Source organism: Silurus meridionalis, chromosome 11 (genome assembly GCF_014805685.1).
Source record: "Silurus meridionalis isolate SWU-2019-XX chromosome 11, ASM1480568v1, whole genome shotgun sequence".
Lineage (NCBI taxonomy): Eukaryota > Metazoa > Chordata > Actinopteri > Siluriformes > Siluridae > Silurus > Silurus meridionalis.
Window position 1 is genome coordinate 8,748,984 of NC_060894.1, and position 20,879 is coordinate 8,769,862.

At 40.4% G+C, this 20,879-nt stretch overlaps 1 protein-coding gene across 3 annotated transcripts in view; it reads right to left on the reverse strand.

The window, feature by feature from the left end:
* The window catches only part of unc5cb (unc-5 netrin receptor Cb), a 152,822-nt gene that overhangs the window by 56,801 nt on the left and 75,142 nt on the right, over positions 1-20,879 (reverse strand). For 2 of the 3 annotated variants that reach the window (XM_046861266.1, XM_046861264.1), the window contains exons 3-4: positions 15,022-15,165; positions 2,923-3,026 (exon numbers count right to left, since the gene is read on the reverse strand). In XM_046861266.1, the coding sequence (XP_046717222.1) occupies positions 2,923-3,026; positions 15,022-15,165 (248 nt within the window). Of the gene's footprint in view, positions 1-2,922; positions 3,027-10,973; positions 11,053-15,021; positions 15,166-20,879 lie in introns of those variants that run through there. The other variant, XM_046861267.1, reaches the window with a different exon arrangement.

Below are 20,879 nucleotides of genomic sequence, written 5' to 3' on the forward strand. Positions count from 1 at the left end.
ATTTATCATTTTGTTTTCTTTCAATTTAGAGTGAATATTCAGCATGCAAGTTTCTGTGCAATTCGTTACTATAGAAATGAATAACGTATTTCAGTAAGTGCATATATAATCCTGACCAATCAATTTGTGAATGGATTAGGGTGTTGGTATATATAGAGTGCAAATTGAAATATATCTGTCGTTAGTGACGAGAACAAGCTTTGTAAAAGAGTCCCTATTCTAAATGCATGAGGGAAAAGTTTTATTTTCATGCAAATGTAATTGAGTAGAAGTACAAGAAATTACTTTTAATTATTCCAGGTAAAGTAGAAATCTTGCGTGTTGTAATTATTTAAGCGATTTCCACCTCCAGTTTCAATTAGCAATCTAAACAATACTAATGGAAATGGGCATGTTCGGCACGCCTCCTGATGGTGTGTGTGTGTGTGTGGACGTGCAGTGGGTGTGCAAATAAAAAACTGAAATGACACAAAAATCACGCACCTTCATATCACCTTGTTACTCTCAGATCAACACGAGAGAAACATCATCTCAGTAAGATTGAATATGAATCCTGAAGTTTTCAGTGGACACGCTGGGCCGAGCGCATGCTTTATTTATTAACTATTTAACACACAAAGCCTTTACTGCATTGGCTTCGTTTCTGTAATGAACCCGGATCGTTCTTTTTTTTCACGCTATTTCTATGGGGCTGATTATATTCAGGGTCGTTTTCAGCCGAGAGTAATAAGGTGTTATAAAATGTTACACGAACGAAGAATAGTAAGCGGCCACCGGTTAAGACGCAGAGTCCGAAAGTGCTGATTTGTTTTTCTATTACAGCAGCTCCTACAATAGATTCGGCTGTAGGCCAAAATCACTGGTTCATATTTATGATCATTTTGATACGTTTCTATGGTAACAGCAGCCACATTTATGTATAACCTGAGACTAATAATAAACAAACTATATAAAACAGTAAAAACCAGAATCAGGAGATTTACTATATATATATATTGCCAAAAGTTTGTGGACACCTGACAGTAAGATTCCGATGTGCTCATGATCTCATTCCACATTAAGTTTCTATTTGCTGTTAGAATAACTTCAACTCTTCTGAGAAGATGTTCCACTAGATTTTTGAGTGTGCTTGTGTAGCTTTGTGTTCATCAGCCACAAGGGGTGTTAGGAAAGTCAGGTACTGATGTAGAGTGAGGAGGCCTGGGGTGCAGTCAGCGTTCTAACTCACCCCAAAGGTGTTCAATAGGGTTGAGGTCAGAGCTTTTTTGCATACCACTGAAGATCTTCCACACCAAGTCATACAACAGATATCCTCATGAAGCTCGTGTTTTGCTCGTGTTCATACTGGAGCAGATTTGGGTCTCTTAGTGAAGGGTAAATGTAATTCTACTGCATCCAGAGGCATCCTATACAATTGTGTGCCTCCGACTTTGTGGAATCGTTTCGGGGAAGAATCATATACAGCTGGAAAAGTCTGGTGTCTGAATACTTCTGTCCTTGTTGTCCAGTATCAGTTTTTATTTTACAACAATACACACTAATGTACCTATAATTGGATAAAAACTATGTGTTGTTCTTCGATCAATAAAAAAATTGCAAGCATTGACAAATTGCTTTAACATACGAATAAAGAAACTTCTTGGTGTGCTGCTGTTGAGAAACAATCAGCTTTGCTGTGCTAACAGTAACTCACTGAACTAAACAGCACGGGAGCTTTTTTATTATTCATTACATCAATAGCTTAAAAAAATGGATTGGGTCAACGTTCGCTTATTAGTAAACTGAACACTGTGCAATGTCTCGTCAATGAAGTAGAAACTCGCTAATTGGCCGGTTTAATCTACTTGCACGTGCTTATTAGCATTACATGACGTTAGATTTTTCTGGCAGCGGCAGAGGCATGAGCGGCCGTTCTGCACAAGCATTTGAAGTCTGTAGGAAATATCCAAAGCTACATTTCAAAAGCTGCAGCAGGGCTTGAAAGGGCTCCTTATCTGCACCGAGCCATCCGTTTAAACCACTGCGGAAAAGGTGCTTTGAGATATATATATATATATATATATATATATATATATATATATATATATATATATATATTTTTTTTTGTTGTTTTTTTTGTTTTTTTCTTTCATAAAAGCCATTAAAAAGAAATCACACAACGAACTCCTTTGTGAATACACACTCAGTTTGTACACTCAGGTATGTGTGGCAGTTCTACAGTAGATAGATTAAAAAGTTAATGGTGACACGTGTTAAGGTGATTATGAGGCTGGCAAAGGAAAAAAAAAACAAGCAGAGCCTGAGGATGTAACAGTAAACCTTCCTCTCAAATCTGTCCGTTTGGTTGGTTAAGCTGCCTGTAGGACGCTTAGCTCATGGATTTTCCATAAATTTGGACTCAAGGGGTGCAACGTGGCCTTTCGGCATTGCGCTAGCGGGTTTTAAATCCTTTTTTTTTTTTGTCATCGTAAAGATGCCTGCTTTCCTTTAAGAGCTTTTAGCTCCCCCCTCCTTTTTCTTTTCTTTTCTTTTCTTTTCTTTTCTTTTCTCTTTTCAAAGAAAAAAAAACCAGAAAGCATTGTAGCAAAAAAAAAAGGAGGCGTGTATTAATTCTATTTAGCTGGAACTTTCTGGTATAGTTAGGCCAAGTTCATCTGACAGACCACTGCAGGTACAATCGATGTCTGGATCAATATGTCCTGTGCAGCTAAATACAGATTAACAGGTGGCCACTGAGGCAAATGTTTTTAAACAAAGTCTGACATTTAGGCTTAGTGATTTAGTTATCTGCTCGTCAGCTAGCATGGACTTTGGCTTGTCTTTTGTTCTGCTAACAAAAGGCGATCTCTAATTTGATATAAACTTCATCAGCAGAGTGCTGTGGTGTTGTATTGTTGTGTTGCGTGGAGTGAATGAGGTCACCTCTGCAGCAGGGACTCCTTCAGGTGGACGGCACTGGAGGAGCACTTCCTGTTCGAGAGACACCTCTTTCCCCAAAGGCTCTTGGTCAAAGGATTTTCTGAGATCTGCCAAGCAAAAACATACAGGTACGTTAGACATCGTGTGTATCGCTCTGATATGGTTCTCATTCCCTCAATAGAACAGGTGACAGCGATCTGGACGCTTGACGATGAAGCAACTAAAACGTAAAACTCGGACCAATGAGTCACTGCTTGAAGCATACAGCAGCAAGTAGTCGTGCTACCTGTAGAAATTTCCAGAAAGGCAGAGAAATGACAACGCTTTTAGTTTCATGCAAATTAGAAATTCCCCCAGTATTACACATGACCCCTCACTTCCATTGTTTCTTGACCTCTATTTGCATATTGGATCATGATTGGCTGTTATATTTTCTGATGCAATATCACTCACATTTCTTCGACTAACTGCTCAGCACTAATTGTTTTTCCCAGAACTTAGATAAATGCATTTCCTATAGGTTAGGATAACTTTAAATGGGTAACTCCAATGCCGGATACAACCATGCGTCAAATGAAATCTGACCCTTAACACAAACACCAACATCCGAAAATTCCAATTTTAGCACTCGTTTTTATGCTCGTTCCTTTTGCATATTTCATTCGAACTCGTTTGAGATTGTGTTAGATTTTCATTTCTGGCCCCCCTTTGGGAGTGCAATTACATTTTCTATTTATATGTTACACTCTTCTCTGGAGCACTTGCATCTTATGCCCTGGAAATCAAGGTTGTAATTGAACACGCACGCCAAATGCCAATGTCGTGCTTTGGAAAGAAGGAGAGGAGGAAAAAAAAAAAAAAATAAAGAGGAAAAAAAGGCTTCGTCCTCCAAGAATGTCATCTTCTAGAAAGGTGTCATTAGAAGGTGAGGACGGATCCAATATTTACATTCGTGTGCCCTTTATCCCTCTCAGGTGTTCATAAATCTGTCCACAGCTTCCTCCCTGACTCGCTACACCTGCTGGAATAAAGATATTTTCCACTTTTTCCACGGATGCACCGTGCTGCTTCATACCCCCCCAACACACACACACACACACCAAGTTCCTTGGATACATATTTGACTTCCAGCTTGAGTACAATAATGTCAATACTAGTACGAGGTAGAAAAAGGAGTACATGCTGATTACAGCTATTTACATTGATGGCTTTTCTGGAGGCTGTTTTGCTATGATGTGGATTTTGGAAGATTTTTCAAAGGAATTGAGCTTCAACGCAAACGGTTAGGTTGAGAAAAGGGAAACGGTTTACGTATTTTTTTGCCCTGATTCCCAGCTCTATAGCACTGCTGCTTTGACACAGAGATCTGACATTTTCTAATTCTCAGTTCTACTCTTCCTGTTTATCTGTTGACACTTTTATTCGCTTTATCGCTGAGAGCAAAGAGGGATCAGCTTGACAAATGGCTTCCAACCCATTTCTCGCTGATAGCAACAGTAGAACGACTCAGCAAAGCTGAAAGAAAGAAATACACAATACCTAATACCACTGCCTGTTCAACCAGACAGGACATTGTAATCCCATTGGAGAAGAGGTGATTGATTAATGTTTGTGGCATGTTTAGAATACAATGTGTATATTTTTTATGACAGGTTGACACCAAAGAGGGCTTGAAACCTTGTCGCTTCTTGTCAAACTTGTGTTAAAGCTTGGGGTTGTTTTGAAGGCGGGGCGAACCGTTAGCTTGCGAGTGGTTGGTCTTCCTGTCTGGCCATTGTGATTGGCGGTTGGAGTCACCTCGGGCCTCAAACCTGATCTCACATATGAATTAGTTTGGCCGACAGTGATGGATGACCGAGGCTGGTGTCGACACCTCCGGGTTTTCTTCCATCTCTCCATCTCCTGCCCATCCTGTGCTCAAGCAACGTCAGCCTAGCGGGAAAGCGAAGGAATTTCTTGCGCCGTTCTAATAAAAATCCAATAGTTCTCCCCCCTTTCTTGCACTTGATGAAATAGGTGAGAGGCCAGCTGGAGAATAGTGCAAGCAGAGAGGAGCAAGTCTCACTCGGCTAGCTCCTGGCTTCATTACATATATATTATGTTCTGGAGGGAGAGCGTGATGTCAGGACTTGAGGAGGAGGTAATAACACACAGAATAGAGCCCTACGGCAACCTGTTTAGGGCCACAAACCTGAGAGGCTAGTTCTCATTCGAGCTGCCCGATTTAAAGTTTCACATTCTTCTCCACAAGGAAGAGAATAACTAAAAAGGTTTTTCATACATGCTGGGTGTGTAAGACAAAGACTATCTGGATCTGTGGAATGCTCCAAATCGAGAATCTGAAATTAGAGGTTTTTAACTTTAACCGCATTCAATTTCAACCTGTTTTGGGATCCTTTTCTGCTCACTACATTTCTAAAGAGTACTTATTTCAGTCTTGTCATTCTCAAGTCCTTCTATTATCTGTATGTTATTTGTGTTTTTGCAAATCCTTTTTAGTTCATCTGGAGCTAACAGCCAGGCTTTAAGAATGAGTCTGATGTAAATATTAACTGAAGCTGCTCCTTTTGCTGCCGAAACGGTCCTGACCTGTCAGGCATTAACTTCTTCAGCAATTTGAGCTACAGTAGCTTGTCTGCTGATTGCTCCCCACGTGCAATCAATGCCCCTTGGCTGCCCATGACCCTGTTGCCGGTTCACCACTGTTCCTTCCTTGGAGCACTTTTGATATATACCCACCACTGCAGACCGGGAACATCCCACAAGAGCGGCAGTTTTAGAGATACTTTGACCAAGTCGTCTATTGTTGTCAAACTTGCTCAAATCCTTACGCTTGCTCATTTTCCAGCTTTAAACACATCAACTTTGAAGACAAAATATTCACTTGCTGCCTGATATATCCCACCCACTAACAGGTGCCATGATAATGAGATAATCAGTGTTATTCACTTCACCAGTCATAATGTCATAATATTACTGGAATGAATAACTGAATGAATGTTGCAGGTGTACCCGTGATAATAATAAAGGACAGTGTTGAGTGTACACCATGCATGAATAAAGTCCTTCAGCTTTGCTCGGTAACCTTGCACAAACTCGAAGAATGAGGTGTAAAGCTGGCGAGGGAATAAAAGCAAGCAAGAGAGAGCGAGAAAAAAAAAAAAAAAAAAAAACAGAGGCAGTAACTTGCTGCGACTAATCCCTACCAGAGTGCTGTGGACACACCAACGTACACAGCGGTCGCCGTCCGATCGGTTCTACTTTTCTGCAATACGCCAAGCTCAGTCTGACAGTATTCGCACCAGCATGGGGTCCGCAGCAAACGCCCTGCCTTCTCAGTTAAAAGAAAGCCCTACAGAGTTCACGCCGCAATGCAAGTTCAGCCTTAGGGAAGATTACTTGATCAACTGGAATGCTAATATCCGAGTGATTCATCCAATCTGAGCTGATACTATTAGAGTGGACGTGCACTGACTGCCTTTTATATACATATATAATAAACAGATAACAGTAATTGCTCTACACAGGATATAATCAGCCTTTACTCCACTTCTATTTCAACAAGACAAAGAAAAAAGGGCTTAGATAAGGGCACATTCACATTCAGATTCTGTCCTCCAGGGAAAAGCGGAAAAAAAACAGCCAGTTTAGTCTCCTTAGGGAACATGGTTGGAAAACGGCAGATTCCTATATAGTGCTGTTAGAGTAGTTATTCTGCATTAGCTTAATACTTTAGACAGAATTGATTTATTTTAAATGTTTTTGCCGTTTCTGAGCTAGATTTATGTTTCTACGTTCTTGTTTTTTTTCCGTTTATTTTTTTTCTGGCAGCCTGAGCGAGCAAGAGACCTACTACATGTTCCCGAAATACAGCTATAGAAGTGTGACTGGTAGCCTCATCACGTCTCGATGGCAGGATTTTACTTCATGTGGTGGAAGTGCACTTGCTGCTGGAGTGAACATCACCTGTTCTTGGGTCAGTGAGGGGAAAGAAACACAAAGGCTTGTCTTACTACCCTTGCGAGGGCCTCTCGTTGACAGAATTATTAATGCAGCTACTCAATGTTTCGCTACACCAAAATCTACGCCCACACTCGAGATGATTTCTAAAATATCATGAGTATTGCTATATCATTGGAAAACACTGATTTTATCGCTGACTGTTAAGGTTCTAAACAATGTTCAACTTTCGGTTTGGTGCTAAACTATATTTATAGTCACTATTTATCAGTTATTTTCCACATCTTTTTTAATGCAGCACCGCTACTACAGTATAAACCCTGATATACGTACATAGAGTGTGTCGTAGAAATGTCTTGATAAGTTGTAATACGATATTTTTATCACATATAGCTCCCCTGAAACACACGCACACACCGGGTTTCTGTTCCCAGGGCTAATTTTGCATTGAGTAGTGATGCCTCTGGCTTCCTGCGTAATGGGAGAAAAGTCGTTGAGAAAGTGTGTGGGTGCTGATAAACAGCAGGTTGCTCGGTCTGTCTGTGCAGTCTGAGCTAGCGACATGACGCGGCCCTGTAGGGGTCTGTCCACTGCTTGTCTGTTTCTCTTTCTCACACACACACACAGAAAGAAGAATGTGTGTGAGTGAGATAGCGAGAGATATGGTGCACAGAAGTCACTGTTCCTCCAGCATTTCACACGTTTCCTATTCACTTTAATTGCACTGACACAATGGTGACACCACTACAGGCCTGAGCGTGCTTCCTATCTCTCCCAGGCTGGACCATGACTTTCATTTCTCTGTATGCACAAGGAAAGAGGAGTGTCTTGCGGATTTTTGTCTGTGTGGGATGTCAAGGCGGATCTTTATTTCCCTTTCATTTAGCAGCTGCCCCGTCACTCGGCTTCGTAACCTTGAGTCATCCCATGATGCAATCCGAAATTTGTCACGTTAAACCACGTCCACTGTCACAAAGCACCCTTGTTTCTGGCAAACACTGAGCATGTGTGCACCTTTATTTACCCAAATGTGTTTGCCCGCTGTCAGTGGCATATGCTTCAAGGGCCATTACTGTAATAATGCATAGTGGGTCCCACTTTAAAGCGGCGATGCCGCCCAGGCGAGCCGGCTGCCGCACTGCATTGGGATTGGCACTTTAAACAACTCGGTCCAATTACAAGCATTTTCATTCCATTACAGCCTTCCGCCGGCGCCCCCCTCCTCCCCCGGGGCCTCTAGCGCTCCCCCGGACCAGTGTGGGTGGAATTAATTGGTTGTTTTGCTCCACGTGCGAGCTTGGAAAACGGCATCGACTGCGAATCGAGCGCCTGTTGAGTTTCTGTCTTTAAAAAAAAAAAAAAAATTTGAAAGTTTAGTTAGTGCTTTTATCACACGTAGGCAGTCAGTGAGTCTCCTGGTTTATTTTAATGCATTATCTCTTTAGAACTAATTGCCAAGTCTGAGTATGTTCTTGAACAGAGGGGGAAATGCTAAAGTTTCTGCAGAATGTCTGCCGTCATTTGGACCTGCAGTTGTTTCTAGAGTTTACTCAAATCATTGATTGGCTGGAGGCTGGATGTCTGGTCTGATGGCTGTAATTATTTCTCTTCTTTAATAGCCCCTTATTCACTCCTTCTGTCCCTGTTCCACTGACAATAAGCCCATTGGCTGGATTTCTGGAGGGTGACGCAGAAAGCGGCAAATGAAGCCAGATAGCTGCCATGTAAAAGCACTTTGGGGTTCTCCAACAAGCGGCGTCCACATTTTTCGTGCACTTCCAGCAGTTTGAAGAAATATGAGCGGTGAATAATGTTCGGGGGAATGAAGGGGGGCAGTGGAAATAAGCAAACGGCAAAAAAACACATCGGATTTATTACTCACTCTAATGGATAAAATGCATTACGGTGCCATTGGTGATGTGTAGTGGCACAACACAAAGTCTTTTTGCCATTACAAATTAATGACAAATGATGTACAGGGCCATTTTGCTTATTGTGAAACGTTTCGACCTCAGTGCTTTCACCCAAGCTGCATATATTTATACAGAATCTCACAAGAGTGAGTACATCCTCACATTTTAGCATCCGTTTTAGTAGATCTTCTCAAGAGACAATACTATAGAAATGAAACTTGGACATATTGTAGTCAAAGTGAAGCTTGTAGAGCAGTATAGATTTACTGTCCTCTGAAAATAACTCAACATACAGCCATTATTGTCTAAATAGCTGCCAACAAAAGTGAGTACACCCTTAATGATAACAACGGTACGTTGTGTAACCGTGCAAAGCAACGTCCTATTCATCAGGGTCATGTTTTTGTCTGCTTGACAGGTCCATACAGATTTGTGTATCTTGTAGTAGAGCAGAGCAAATTTTGTGCTTTGAGTACTGACCACAGGATGTTCAACATGGCACCTCGTGGCAAAGAACTCTCTGAGGATTTGAGAGTTAGAATTGTTGCTCTCCACACAGATGATAAGATAATAAGAAGATCAGTAACAGAAGCACCATGTATCTAACATCCAGCAGCTCCACAATGTCATTATGAAGGAGTGGAAGAGGATCCCAGCAACAACCTGTGCAGCTCTGGTGAATTCCAGGGCAGTGCTCGAACTAAATATTGACGCGTTGGACACAGTTTTAACAAGTTCACTTAGGGTGTACTCACTTTTGTTGCCAGTTATTTAGACAATAATGGCTGTATGTTGTGTTATTTTTAGAGGACAGTTAATCTGTACTGCTGTAAAAGCTACACATTGACTATTCGAGTTTCATTTCTATAGTATTTCCCTTGAGAACATAAAATAAAATGGATACTGAAATGTGAGGGGTGTACTCACTTTTGTGAGATACTGTATATATACAGTACAGACCAAAAGTTTGGACACACCTTCTCATTCAAAGAGTTTTCTTTATTTTCATGACTATGAAAATTGTAGAGTCACACTGAAGGCATCAAGGGCTATTTGACCAAGAAGGAGAGTGATGGGGTGCTGCGCCAGATGACCTGGCCTCCACAGTCACCGGACCTGAACCCAATCGAGATGGTTTAGGGGTGAGCAGGACCGCAGAGTGAAGGCAAAAGGGCCAACAAGTGCCAAGCATCTCTCGGGGAACTCCTTCAAAACTGTTGGAAGACCATTTCGAGTGACTACCTCTTGAAGCTCATCAAGAGAATGCCAAGAGTGTGCAAAGCAGTAATCAAAGCAAAAGGTGGCTACTTTGAAGAACCTAGAATATGACATTTTTCAGTTGTTTCACACTTTTTTATGTATATAATTCCACGTGTTAATTCATAGTTTTGATGCCTTCAGTCTGAATCTACAATTTTCATAGTCATGAAAATAAAGAAAACTCTTTGAATGAGAAGGTGTGTCCAAACTTTTGGTCTGTACTGTATGATATAGTGTATATTTAATCTAATTTAGACCAAAGAATGGGGTGAATTATAAACCTGACTTAAATTATAAATACACAAAAACACAATTTTTTGAGAACTGCTTCACTCAACCTATCCAGGTAGCTTCGGGGAGAGAAAAGCGCACTGAACATCGCATATGCGGAAAGTTAGATTCTTGCTGTGAAATAAAAAGCTGAGATGCGAAGAACAAAATGATACGTTTGGCATGAGGGAAATGATTTGTGTAGCTGTGTGTGTGTGGGAGACAAAAGTAGGTGACTGTTTATAAATAAAAAAAAGAAAAGAACAAGAAAAATACCCTTAATCTGTGAAAGTTCACTTCCTAAATTGTGTATCCATGATCCCTGTGGAGATAAAGGGGTTTGGAAGAGGAAAAGGCGAAGAAAAAAAAAAAAGGACAAGGCCTGAGGATACATTCCTGTGTAGCTACCTCAATTCACCGCAAAAATCCAGGCCGAGACTCCACATATGAGAACAATTACTCTAAGTGGATGTGTTTGGCTACTTGTCATGCTAAATTACACAAGGTTGCTGAATTATGGGTTATTTCCATCTTTTTTTTTTCTTTTGTTCACCCATCCCCCCTGGTAAACGGTTTGATCCCACTGCTGCAAAACAAGGCTTGGCATCGTCTCGGCTCACCGTGGCGAATGGAAGCTTGTTGGCATCTTACCTGCAGGACAGTAAAAGTCATAATAGCGGGTTTGAGAGTTGAGACACATTCTTGCCGTGAAAAATGCCAGCATGAGGCTTTTTTCTTTAATGGCTGAACATTTAGTTTCAGAATAAGAGCCCTTGAACTTAATCTATGCCTCTCTGACTTGCCTTCGGTTTCCATAGTAAGAGTTAAATAGTTTTGTGAATTCTAAAAAGCAAGAAAGAAAGGAAAAAAAAACAACAACACACTTGCGCATCCCGTGACATGACTAAATGTTTAACTTTTAATCAGGAAGTGTGCCCTTTCTAAAGCACAACAGCTTACGCTGGCTCTTAAAAACGAGTTTTCGCACCTTATCGAGGATGACTCTGAGTCATACATGCAGAGAGAGAGAGAGAGAGAGAGAGAGAGAAACAGGGAAAAAGAAAAGGCACCATTTCATTTTTTCGTGAGTCATTCGGTAATCGGTGCACTTTGCGCTTTTCTACCTGGAATGGCTGCATCTGAACAACCTGTTCTCATTTCTCTTCCTTCCTCTGTCCTATTCTGTTACTCACTGTTCTCTCGCTTTTGTCGTTCCCCTTTCCGTCTTTGTCAGCTCTCTCTTGTTGTCATTCTGTCGCCCTTGCTCACCTTTCTTTGTCATTCCGTGTCTCTTTCTCTCTCTCACACACCAACCGTGAGTTTGACCAACCTCATTTCTTTTTTTGTAAAGAAAAGCACATTCATTTCCGTCTCCTCCCCAAACGATCGAACGACTCGCCCTCGTATAACTCACCCTGAAAGTGCCCGGATGCCAGTGGCCCCACAAATCACGCCCCCAATTAATAACCGCTGCTGCCCTTTTACAGCTCCCCCTCTTTATGGCTTTAAAATTGATCACCATTCCTCAACAACAAATGCACGCGCCAAGTGTTGCTTAGCCGCTAATTAAAACGTCTTTCCAACACGGACAGAGAGGCAAAGATTTTTTTCCCCCCACTTGTCTCTAGGGGAGATTTTAATAGGAGCGGATGAGGAATTTATTCCGATCTGAAGGAAAGGTTAGTGATGGCAGGCAGCTGATCACAGCCAATTAGAGAGATGAGTCTGGCTGCAGGCGATCTCTCACTAGAGAGCGCCCTTTCCTGCTCTTCTGAATCACGTCTCAGACATAAAAGTTCCAGTGTGAAGTGCAAAACTGGTCTAGGATCAGGGGGGAAGAGAGGGACAATGAGATGCCTGTCAGTGTCGGTCTCAGATGGGACACTCTGGCACGGGCTGGCACCTTCAGGACATGAAAGTGTATGAGAAACTATTGCACCATGACCAAGAAGCAAAACTGGAGCGTGATTGTTTATGAGGGTTTTACTGTAACCATCGGGTGTTTGGGAAAACAAGGCTGCCACTTGTCTCCTTAGTTTGAGTTCAGATACAGACATTAGGAAACTTCTTTTTTCAATACGACGGGGGGAAATTAAATGCTAACAATTGTATTCTTTCTTTCAGCTTCTCCCATTAGGGGTTCGCCACAGCGGATCATCCGCATGTTTGATTTGGCACATGTTTTTACGCTGGATGCCCTTCCTAACGCAACCCTCCCCATTTATCCGGGCTTTATGGATAGCTACATCAATTGATCAAGCTGAGGAGCCCCAAGTTGAAAGATACCAGTCACTAGTGGGAGACATCACACAATTCAAAGACGGAGAAGGGGTGTGGCTTCCAGGGATGTCAGTTATTATCTAAAACACCTCTAAAACTGGGACTTATTCTGGATTCATATGACGATTGGCTCATCAGCCGTTTTTTTTTTTTTTTGTAGCGCCCACCGTCCTTCTTTAAAACGTGTTGCAACTTTGCTGATGTTGAGAAAACATGGATTGTCTCTTAGCTTCGAGAGCGTCAGATGTTCCAGCGCCGGAAGTTCTGTGCCTTTGACATTTCCATCAGCCTGCTTTCTAAGCCTCCCATGTCTGATAATGGCATTCTCCATAAGTAGCTGAAAAGTGCTGGAACAAGAGAAGATGAGGCACTCAAGCTGTCCTGCAGAAATCTGATTACAACACAATGCCGGAATCGAGCACCGTCTACGCTCTGCGCAAGGACAGAAAAGAAAAGAGGGGATATAAAAAAAAACAAAACAAGGAAAACAAAAATGAAAAAGCCAAACAATAAAGATAAGCCTGTATGGAAGGCTCGTTCATCTCTGCGCTGTTTATCCAGCATGACTGATTCATCTCACTGAGAGCTGGGAGCACGTGTGTGTCTCACACACCCGCTCATTATCCACGGTCAGGTATAAACGCAGATTCCCACACACGCACACTTGGATTCACAAGCATAAACATCTTTACCTGGCAAAGGAATTGATAGCGTTTCGCCCACATGACGCTCACAACACACCCACACCTCTCGGGGTTGAATGGAATTGTTTTGACCCACTTCGTTTTCCAGAACAATTGAACTGATGCTTATTACCAGTGCACGTTAAGCTTTATTTTTTGGAGCGTTTCGGTGCAACACCGAAAAAGATGAGTCATGACTTTCAGGTTGTTTTATGGTCCTCTGGTGATTTTTTTTTTGGTAATAGATATAGTTTACATTTTTACGGTTTTCTAGCTGTTCTGAAAGTGTTTTTTTGTAAAAAGAAAAACAACATTGCTGAAACATGAATGGTTTCCATAGCAAAGTCATTTTAGATTATTCATAAACGAAAGACTTGAATAGGGTTCAACTTGAACCAGGGTTCTCCATGGTGAAATGCCTTCTGAAAGTCCTTCATCTTGTCACATTTGGAAACGCCACATAGGTAGTGCTTAAAAGCCTGTAAAACATCACGCCTTACTTATAATATAGGTATTCCTTTATTGCCTCTTATACTTTAAATTGCATCATGTTAGAGAAGGAACAATCACACAGTTTCTCTTATAGCTTTACAGTTTAGCAGTAAAAATGATAATGTATCTTCTTTTGTAATTTTTTTGCCTTGCTTTGCTTTTCCCATTTCAAGACCTGCAGCCTTTTTTTAACCCTTTTAGACCAATCATACGTTTTGGTATTCGGTCCCTACAGCAATCATAACGCTGGTCATTCAGCAGCAGGTCTGTGTTCATCTTCAATAAAAAAAAAAAAAAATTTTAAACATCACATATCTATTTGGAATAGGGGCATTTTTATGGACTGTTAAAAAAAATATATATAGTGGCACTGATGAAAGGAAGCAGTTTCCAAGAAAAAAATGCCTTTGCTGATGAAAATAGCTGGTGGTAATATTTTTCCACTTCGAGTAAAACAACAATAGCCTTCCAAACCATTAGCATATTGTATGTAGGTGCAGTTTCTTGGCAACATGCTGCCTTTGAAAGCATATCTCGAACTTTTCTTACAAGAATACTGTAGCCATGACGACGCCCTCACACGGCCTAGCTAGTATCCTAACAACTAGCCTAGCAGGCAGTGTAGATTTAAAATTAGATTTTTTTTTTTTATATATTGTGGAATAAACAAGTCGTTACTTAGAGCCGCATTGTTTGATTGGTCTTCAACTTGTGATCTTATTTGTTGGGAGTTACAAAAGAAAAAAAACCCTGACGCGCCTGCTTTGCTATATTAAAGAGAAATCTGTCCTGCTGTCCTCTGCCCTTTACATCTCAACAGGATGCCCTGAAAATGTGCTCCTTGCTTGTCTTTTATATGAGGGGTTTTGGTATTTAGACAATCCTTATATCCAAAAAGTCTGCCACGTATGCATCTACAGGACTGGGGAAAAAACCCTGAATGCAACGTATTATGAAAGTGCAGCTTTTCTGTAACGTGGCATTGAAACGGACAATAGCTTGTGGTCTTGTGTATTTCCTGTTTGACCACAGTACAGACAGCAGATACACGAAAAGAAAGAATGTAAGCACAGGAGGATGCGGTCACATTCTGCTCCGACTGAGGGAATTGTGTGGGCCATTTTTCTTCCTCCCAGCCATGTTTTTACTCTGAACAGAGGAAATGCTCCGGGAGATTATTTTTTTCTTCACTGTGGTTAAAGAAGAGTTTTCCATTTGTGTGTGTTTGTGTGTGTGTGACTCACAGGCAATGCGGACGTGGGCCTTGCGGCTCTTCGTGGTCCCGGCAGAGCTCCAGGCCACGCACTGGCACCAGAAATCCTCAAGGCCGAAAAGCTCCTCCACCTGCTGCCGCGTGATTTCGATACTCGCCTCCCTCACCACCAGACCTGAGAGACACACGGAGACACTTTTACTTAAAATACTTTCACTTTATATCTCTCTGAAGAAAATCACAGAGAATAAAAACGCTATTCTAGCTAACGTAAAAAAAAAGAAGGCGCGCCGGAAAGAGAACGAGAAGACAGAGGGAAAGTGAGAAGAGCACCGTAAAAGATAGAGAGGGTAGAAGATGAACAGAGACAGAGACATTGAGATGGAGGTAAAGGCAAGAGAAAGATGGACACAAAAACAAACACAAAGTGACAGACTGAAAGAGAGAGATCGAGAATAGTAGAAAAAAAAGGAAAAAAGAGGAAAGATAATGCACATTAAAAGAGACAAAATATACTGTAAAAAGAAATGTGGAAATAATAATCAAAATACAGATATGAGGTATGGAAGACAGGAAAGAGGTGAGGAGAAAAATAGAATGAGAATGGTTAAAAGAAAAAGTAAGAAAGGTGATTGATGCAGGAGTGGAAAGGAAAATAGAGAGATAGAGAAAGGGAATATGAGACAGCGATAACGGCAGAGAAAGAGGGGAAAAATTGACATATAGTGATTGAATGACTTAGAAACAGGTCAGAGGGGAGAAATAAAGAGAGTGATAGGAAAGAAAAGATAGAATCAAAGATGGAGAGATTAATGAAAAGTGAGTTCGGAAAAGAGAGATAACGACAATAAAGAAGGGGTGAAAAAAAAGAAAGAGATGTCTAGTGATATTGATGATACAGAATGAGAGAGAGAGAGAGAGAGAGAGAGAGAGAGAGAGAGAGAGAGAGAGAGAGAGAGGTGAAAGAAAAGAGACTGATACCAAAATAAAGAGAGACAGAGAAAGAAAGGAATTCAAAGAGACATGCATTGGAATAATAGAAACAGACCAGAGGAGGAGAAACAGACAAATGGGATGATAGGCAGTAAGGGTAATAAAGAGTGACAGAAAAGGAGACGAATAGAAAGAAAACAAGATGAACAGAAGCACTGAAAGAGAGAGGAGATACAGTGAGAGATACTTAAAAAAAAATACAGATGCAGACAGCGAGAGAGGGAAAGTAAGAAAGAGTGAGGGATTGAACAGGAAAAGGAGAAATAAAGAGATAGGGCGATACAGTCAGCACGAAAAAGAGAAGTGAAGAGAAAAGAGAGGTAGAAATTCAATACATAATTCAGCAGCTCCACTGAGTGCAGATTAAAAGCTCTGTATAGGATGTTTATGTGTAACTGGAAAAAAAACCCTGCATTACTTCACTGCGAGTCACTAAATCAACATTTGTCACTGCCACCTGCGCTGGAGTTTTATACAGCTTGTGGTTTAAAGTGAGCCGTGCTTCCTTCTATTCCACCAAACAAATGCACATGTGCTTCCAAATATGCACTTGCTGTTATAATAATCTCCACTCTTCAGGGAAGATGCTCCACTCGATTTTGGAGTGCGATTGTTGATTTGTGCTCATTCAACCATTTAGGAGTTGAGGTCAGAGCTCTATAATAGGCTACTCAAGATCTTCCTCTCCAATGTAAAGCATACGGTATCTTCATGGAGCTGGCTCGTACACAGGGGCATTGTCATGCTGGAACAGATTGGGGTCTCCTAGTGCAACTGAAGGCAAACTTTAATGCACAAACCTTCTATACAATTGTGCACCCTTAAGTTTGTGGTAACAGTTTGCGAAAGAACCAAGTGCGGCTGGAAAAGTCAGGTGTCCCAATTCTTTTGTCATTATAGTATTTATAATGAATAAAAAAGAACACTGAGAAGTGCACAACAAAATAATAAATCAGAAAAACAAAAAAATAAATAATAAACATTTCGGACAAAACAGGTAGATTTTGCGACTGAAATTGACTTAAGATATACTTTATTGATCCTGCGAGGGAAATTATTGCGTTACAGCAGCATCAGGTTACACAAACAGTAGTATAATAAAATTTGAAAAAAGCAAAGATTGAAAAAAACAGAGTGCAACTGGCGAAAAGTAACGAAAAGAAAAAGAATGAAATGTGTAAATTGTCAGTGTACGTACAGTAAATGCTTACCGTTGATTGGATGAGACCTCTGTCTCTCAAGATATATAGCAAGTACAGCAAGTTGTGGGAGGAGAAAGTCAAACGATATTAATGAGTTTTCTGATTTGTTATGTGAGGGCTAAGTATAAAGATCTTGTTTGAAATGAATGAATTTCTTTACCTTAAATTTGAAATGCCATAGTGAACCTTTAAATGAAATTAAAATAGATAAAGACACAATGGTAAAAAAAAAAACAGTAAATCTGTTTAACACAGTTTCAGCTGCTGTGATTTGGCAACCCTATCGCAATAGTTTAGTGTCTGAAGTTTTCAATGAAACACACTTCTGTGGATTTGGACAATCAACACTGTTACACTACTTTCCATAAAAATGACATTGAGTTGATAAACGAGAACACTTTTACTCATCTCGGATTTAAAATTTCTTCTTTATCTCTTCATGACATGGAGCTATAACTCAAGGATGGATGGATGGATTAGTTTATAGAAGCAATTTAAATGATGGTACACTATTTGTTCCTCGTTTACTGTACGTATAGTGTGTTTTTACACAATTCTCCCCAAACAGTAGCCATGGAGCGCCGATTCAAAACGAAATACGTCAACATCAAAAGTATTGACTGGTTTTAGGTAAAGACTTTTGAACTGCAATCGGTTTTGTGTTTGACTAAAGCATGAAAAACAAGGCAACAAACAGGAAAATTAGATCAGTTATCGGAAACCCAGAGATATCGCATGACTGCGCTCGATCCATCCATCATTTGCATGGTGCGTTTGGCCGCAATAATGCTTCGTTCATAAAGCAGAGCCAAATGGAAGCCTGCGATCCGCCGGGATGCCAGGATGATTGAGATGTCCGGGGCCTCTGGAGCCGGATTTGGAGTCGGAATCCCGTTTGCTAACCCTGGTGATTACTGTTCAGCTGGGCCTCCGATCGAATGAAGGCCAGATCAGAGAGGCGCTCGTTTCTCCTGTTCTCATCTCTTCATCCCTCTGCAGACTCATTTATATATGATCATGGCAGATTAGAGTAGTGGAGGCGTGGGATTGGTGGATGAGGGTTCGATATTGCTAAACAAATCAGGAACGCTAAGTATCACATCATCTTTCTTTCTTTTTTTCTTTCTTTCTTTCAGAATAAAAAACTGCGCAAAAGATAGCATGACTCCTAGCACTGCAGTGTGTGTGTGTGTGTGTGTGTGTGTGTGTGTGTGTGTGTGTGTGTGTGTGTATTTCGGTGCCCAATGAGCCCTGGAGGTGGCTTTCAGCACTGATTGGCTTGCAAAGCCAGAGACAGCAGCCTGAGAAATAAAGCCAGAATAATCCTCCATGCAAATGGCGCTTCCTCTCCACTACTCTGTTTTCCACTCCTCCACCTCTCCCACCATCTCTGCAGCTCATCCCTCGTTCCTGGCACACTGCGAGTTTACCCCTGTGTGTTTGCCGTTGTGCTTGGCGTCAGACAGACAGGAGGCGTCGCTTTAAAATGAGAAAACGAGGAGGAGGAGAAGCGGGAGGAAAAGGAAAACTTCCAATCGCATGTTGTTTAGAAGTTTTGATGTCTCATCTCAAAAAAAATCTGTAAACTGCACTCCTACTAGGCTTTACATCAAAATCATTCCAGAAACAGAAATGAGTGCTTGTCAATCATCAGCCACCACTATGCAGTGCACAGTTTGGAGTCTCTTTTATATTCTGGAAAACGAATGCTCAGGGGGGCAAAAACATTTTTACGTTAAAGGAGCAAATTAAAACTACAACAGAGCCGAATGCAAATGTTTGCGTCCTTACATTTGAACAAAAGTCTGTGGGGTTTTTTGTTCAGTATCAATATTTTTCAGTATCATGTATGTAAATAATATTATTTCACGTATTTAATGTCTAGAAATATTTTCTATTATTTAATTTTAGTAATAATTCTATAAAAAAAACAGTATTTTCTACAAACAAGAAAGAATATCATCACCATACAAACCATAAATGATTCAAAACTATTTAATGTGCCAAGATTTTTGATTCACTTATTAATCCAGAATTATTGTCACATATTATATCAGGTTAAATTTTCTAGAAAAAAAATATACATATTTATAAATATAAATATTTATAAGAATTAGGTCCTCTTATTGTTTATGGTTGCCAGTTTTTCCGAGTATAAACCAAAATTTTTTCTTGAACATTTGGCTAATAAACGAGAACATAGAAACCGTTCAGGGTTTTAAATCCAGATGTGTGCTCCTGCTTACAACTGAAATGCATACGGTTCTTTGCGACATAAAGCTGCAGCTTCGGACAAATTCTGAGCTCGAATGGCCGGTCGTAAGCTTTTCCATTACTTATTCATTTACAACCTGCGGGTTTAAAAAAAAATACAATCTCTGATCGTTTGTCAAAAGTTTCGAATGTGCGACTCGTTGCAGAGGACGGCCAGTGTACAGCACACTCACGGCTGTAAAAGCTCAGTGGGTGGTGTGTGTTTAAGAAACACACAGTTCACTTGATAAACTAGCACACAGATCTGTGAAATGCAAAGGAGCAAATAACACTGCTCCAAATCGTTCTCTATAGGGCCTGGTTCTCGGCAGATCAGACAATGAAACTTCGCGAGCTTAAAGATGTTACGTTATTATCATATCAGTATCACCATATCATATCACCACGTAAAGAATAAAAACATTCTATTATAGGAAAACGATCAACAAACCTTCTTCGATATGGCTGAGAAACTGTTTGGCATTAAATTCTTGTCCTAACAGTGCCCCAAACATTAAATTGTTTTAAATCATTTATTTTTTGTATCCGTTTATAGCTACATTTATTATTGAGTGACATTTATAGCTAGATTTATTAATGAGGAACACCCCAGCAACAAATTAATGCTTATGCTTTAGCAACCTTAATCACCACTTTTACCCCTTTTTGACATTTAAAGCATGGAAAATAAATAAAAACCCAGACTTCCTCCTGCAGCGCTGACACTGGAGGCTTCTTCCACAAATATTAAAGGTCTCCTTCAGAAAAATAATAAATAAAGCTGTCAGCTTTCAACTATACAAGTACGTTTGTTAAGTAATGTTTTTAACATGTCGATTGTTCCTTTTAAATAATACAGTAATCCCCCGCTTTACCGCGGTTCGAATCTCGCGCCCCTGGTTTATAGCGAAATTGCATTTGCCACGTAATTAATTAGTTTGGTTCATTTTCCCGGTCTCTCGCGGATAGCATGATAGGCCAAAACGCTTACAGGGAATTGGAGTTTTATGGAGTTTTGTGTTGAAATAATGAAATGTATTAATAAAAATATAATTATTCATTAAAAAATTAAGTAAAATGTTAACAGTACTATACATAAAATTGCATTTTTGGGGGTGGTGTTCGTTTATCGCGGGTGGTTTTGAAACGTAACCACCGCGATAAACGGGGGATTACTGTATTGCAATTACAGCTGGCATCCCTTTGTACAAAATGAATTCAACATCTCCTGACCAATCAGAATGGAGAACTGAAAAAATGCTGTGGTAATGCCTTTGAAACAGGTGTTTGATTGGGAAATGTATGTTATACAATTTTTTTTTTATTCTGTTAGGTTACTAATTTAATTCACGTTACTGTTGAAGCTACGTAGGATTTTCTCTTATAACACAGAGCTTGAATCATGATTGGTCATGATCACAAGGATTTTTCGTACACAGGT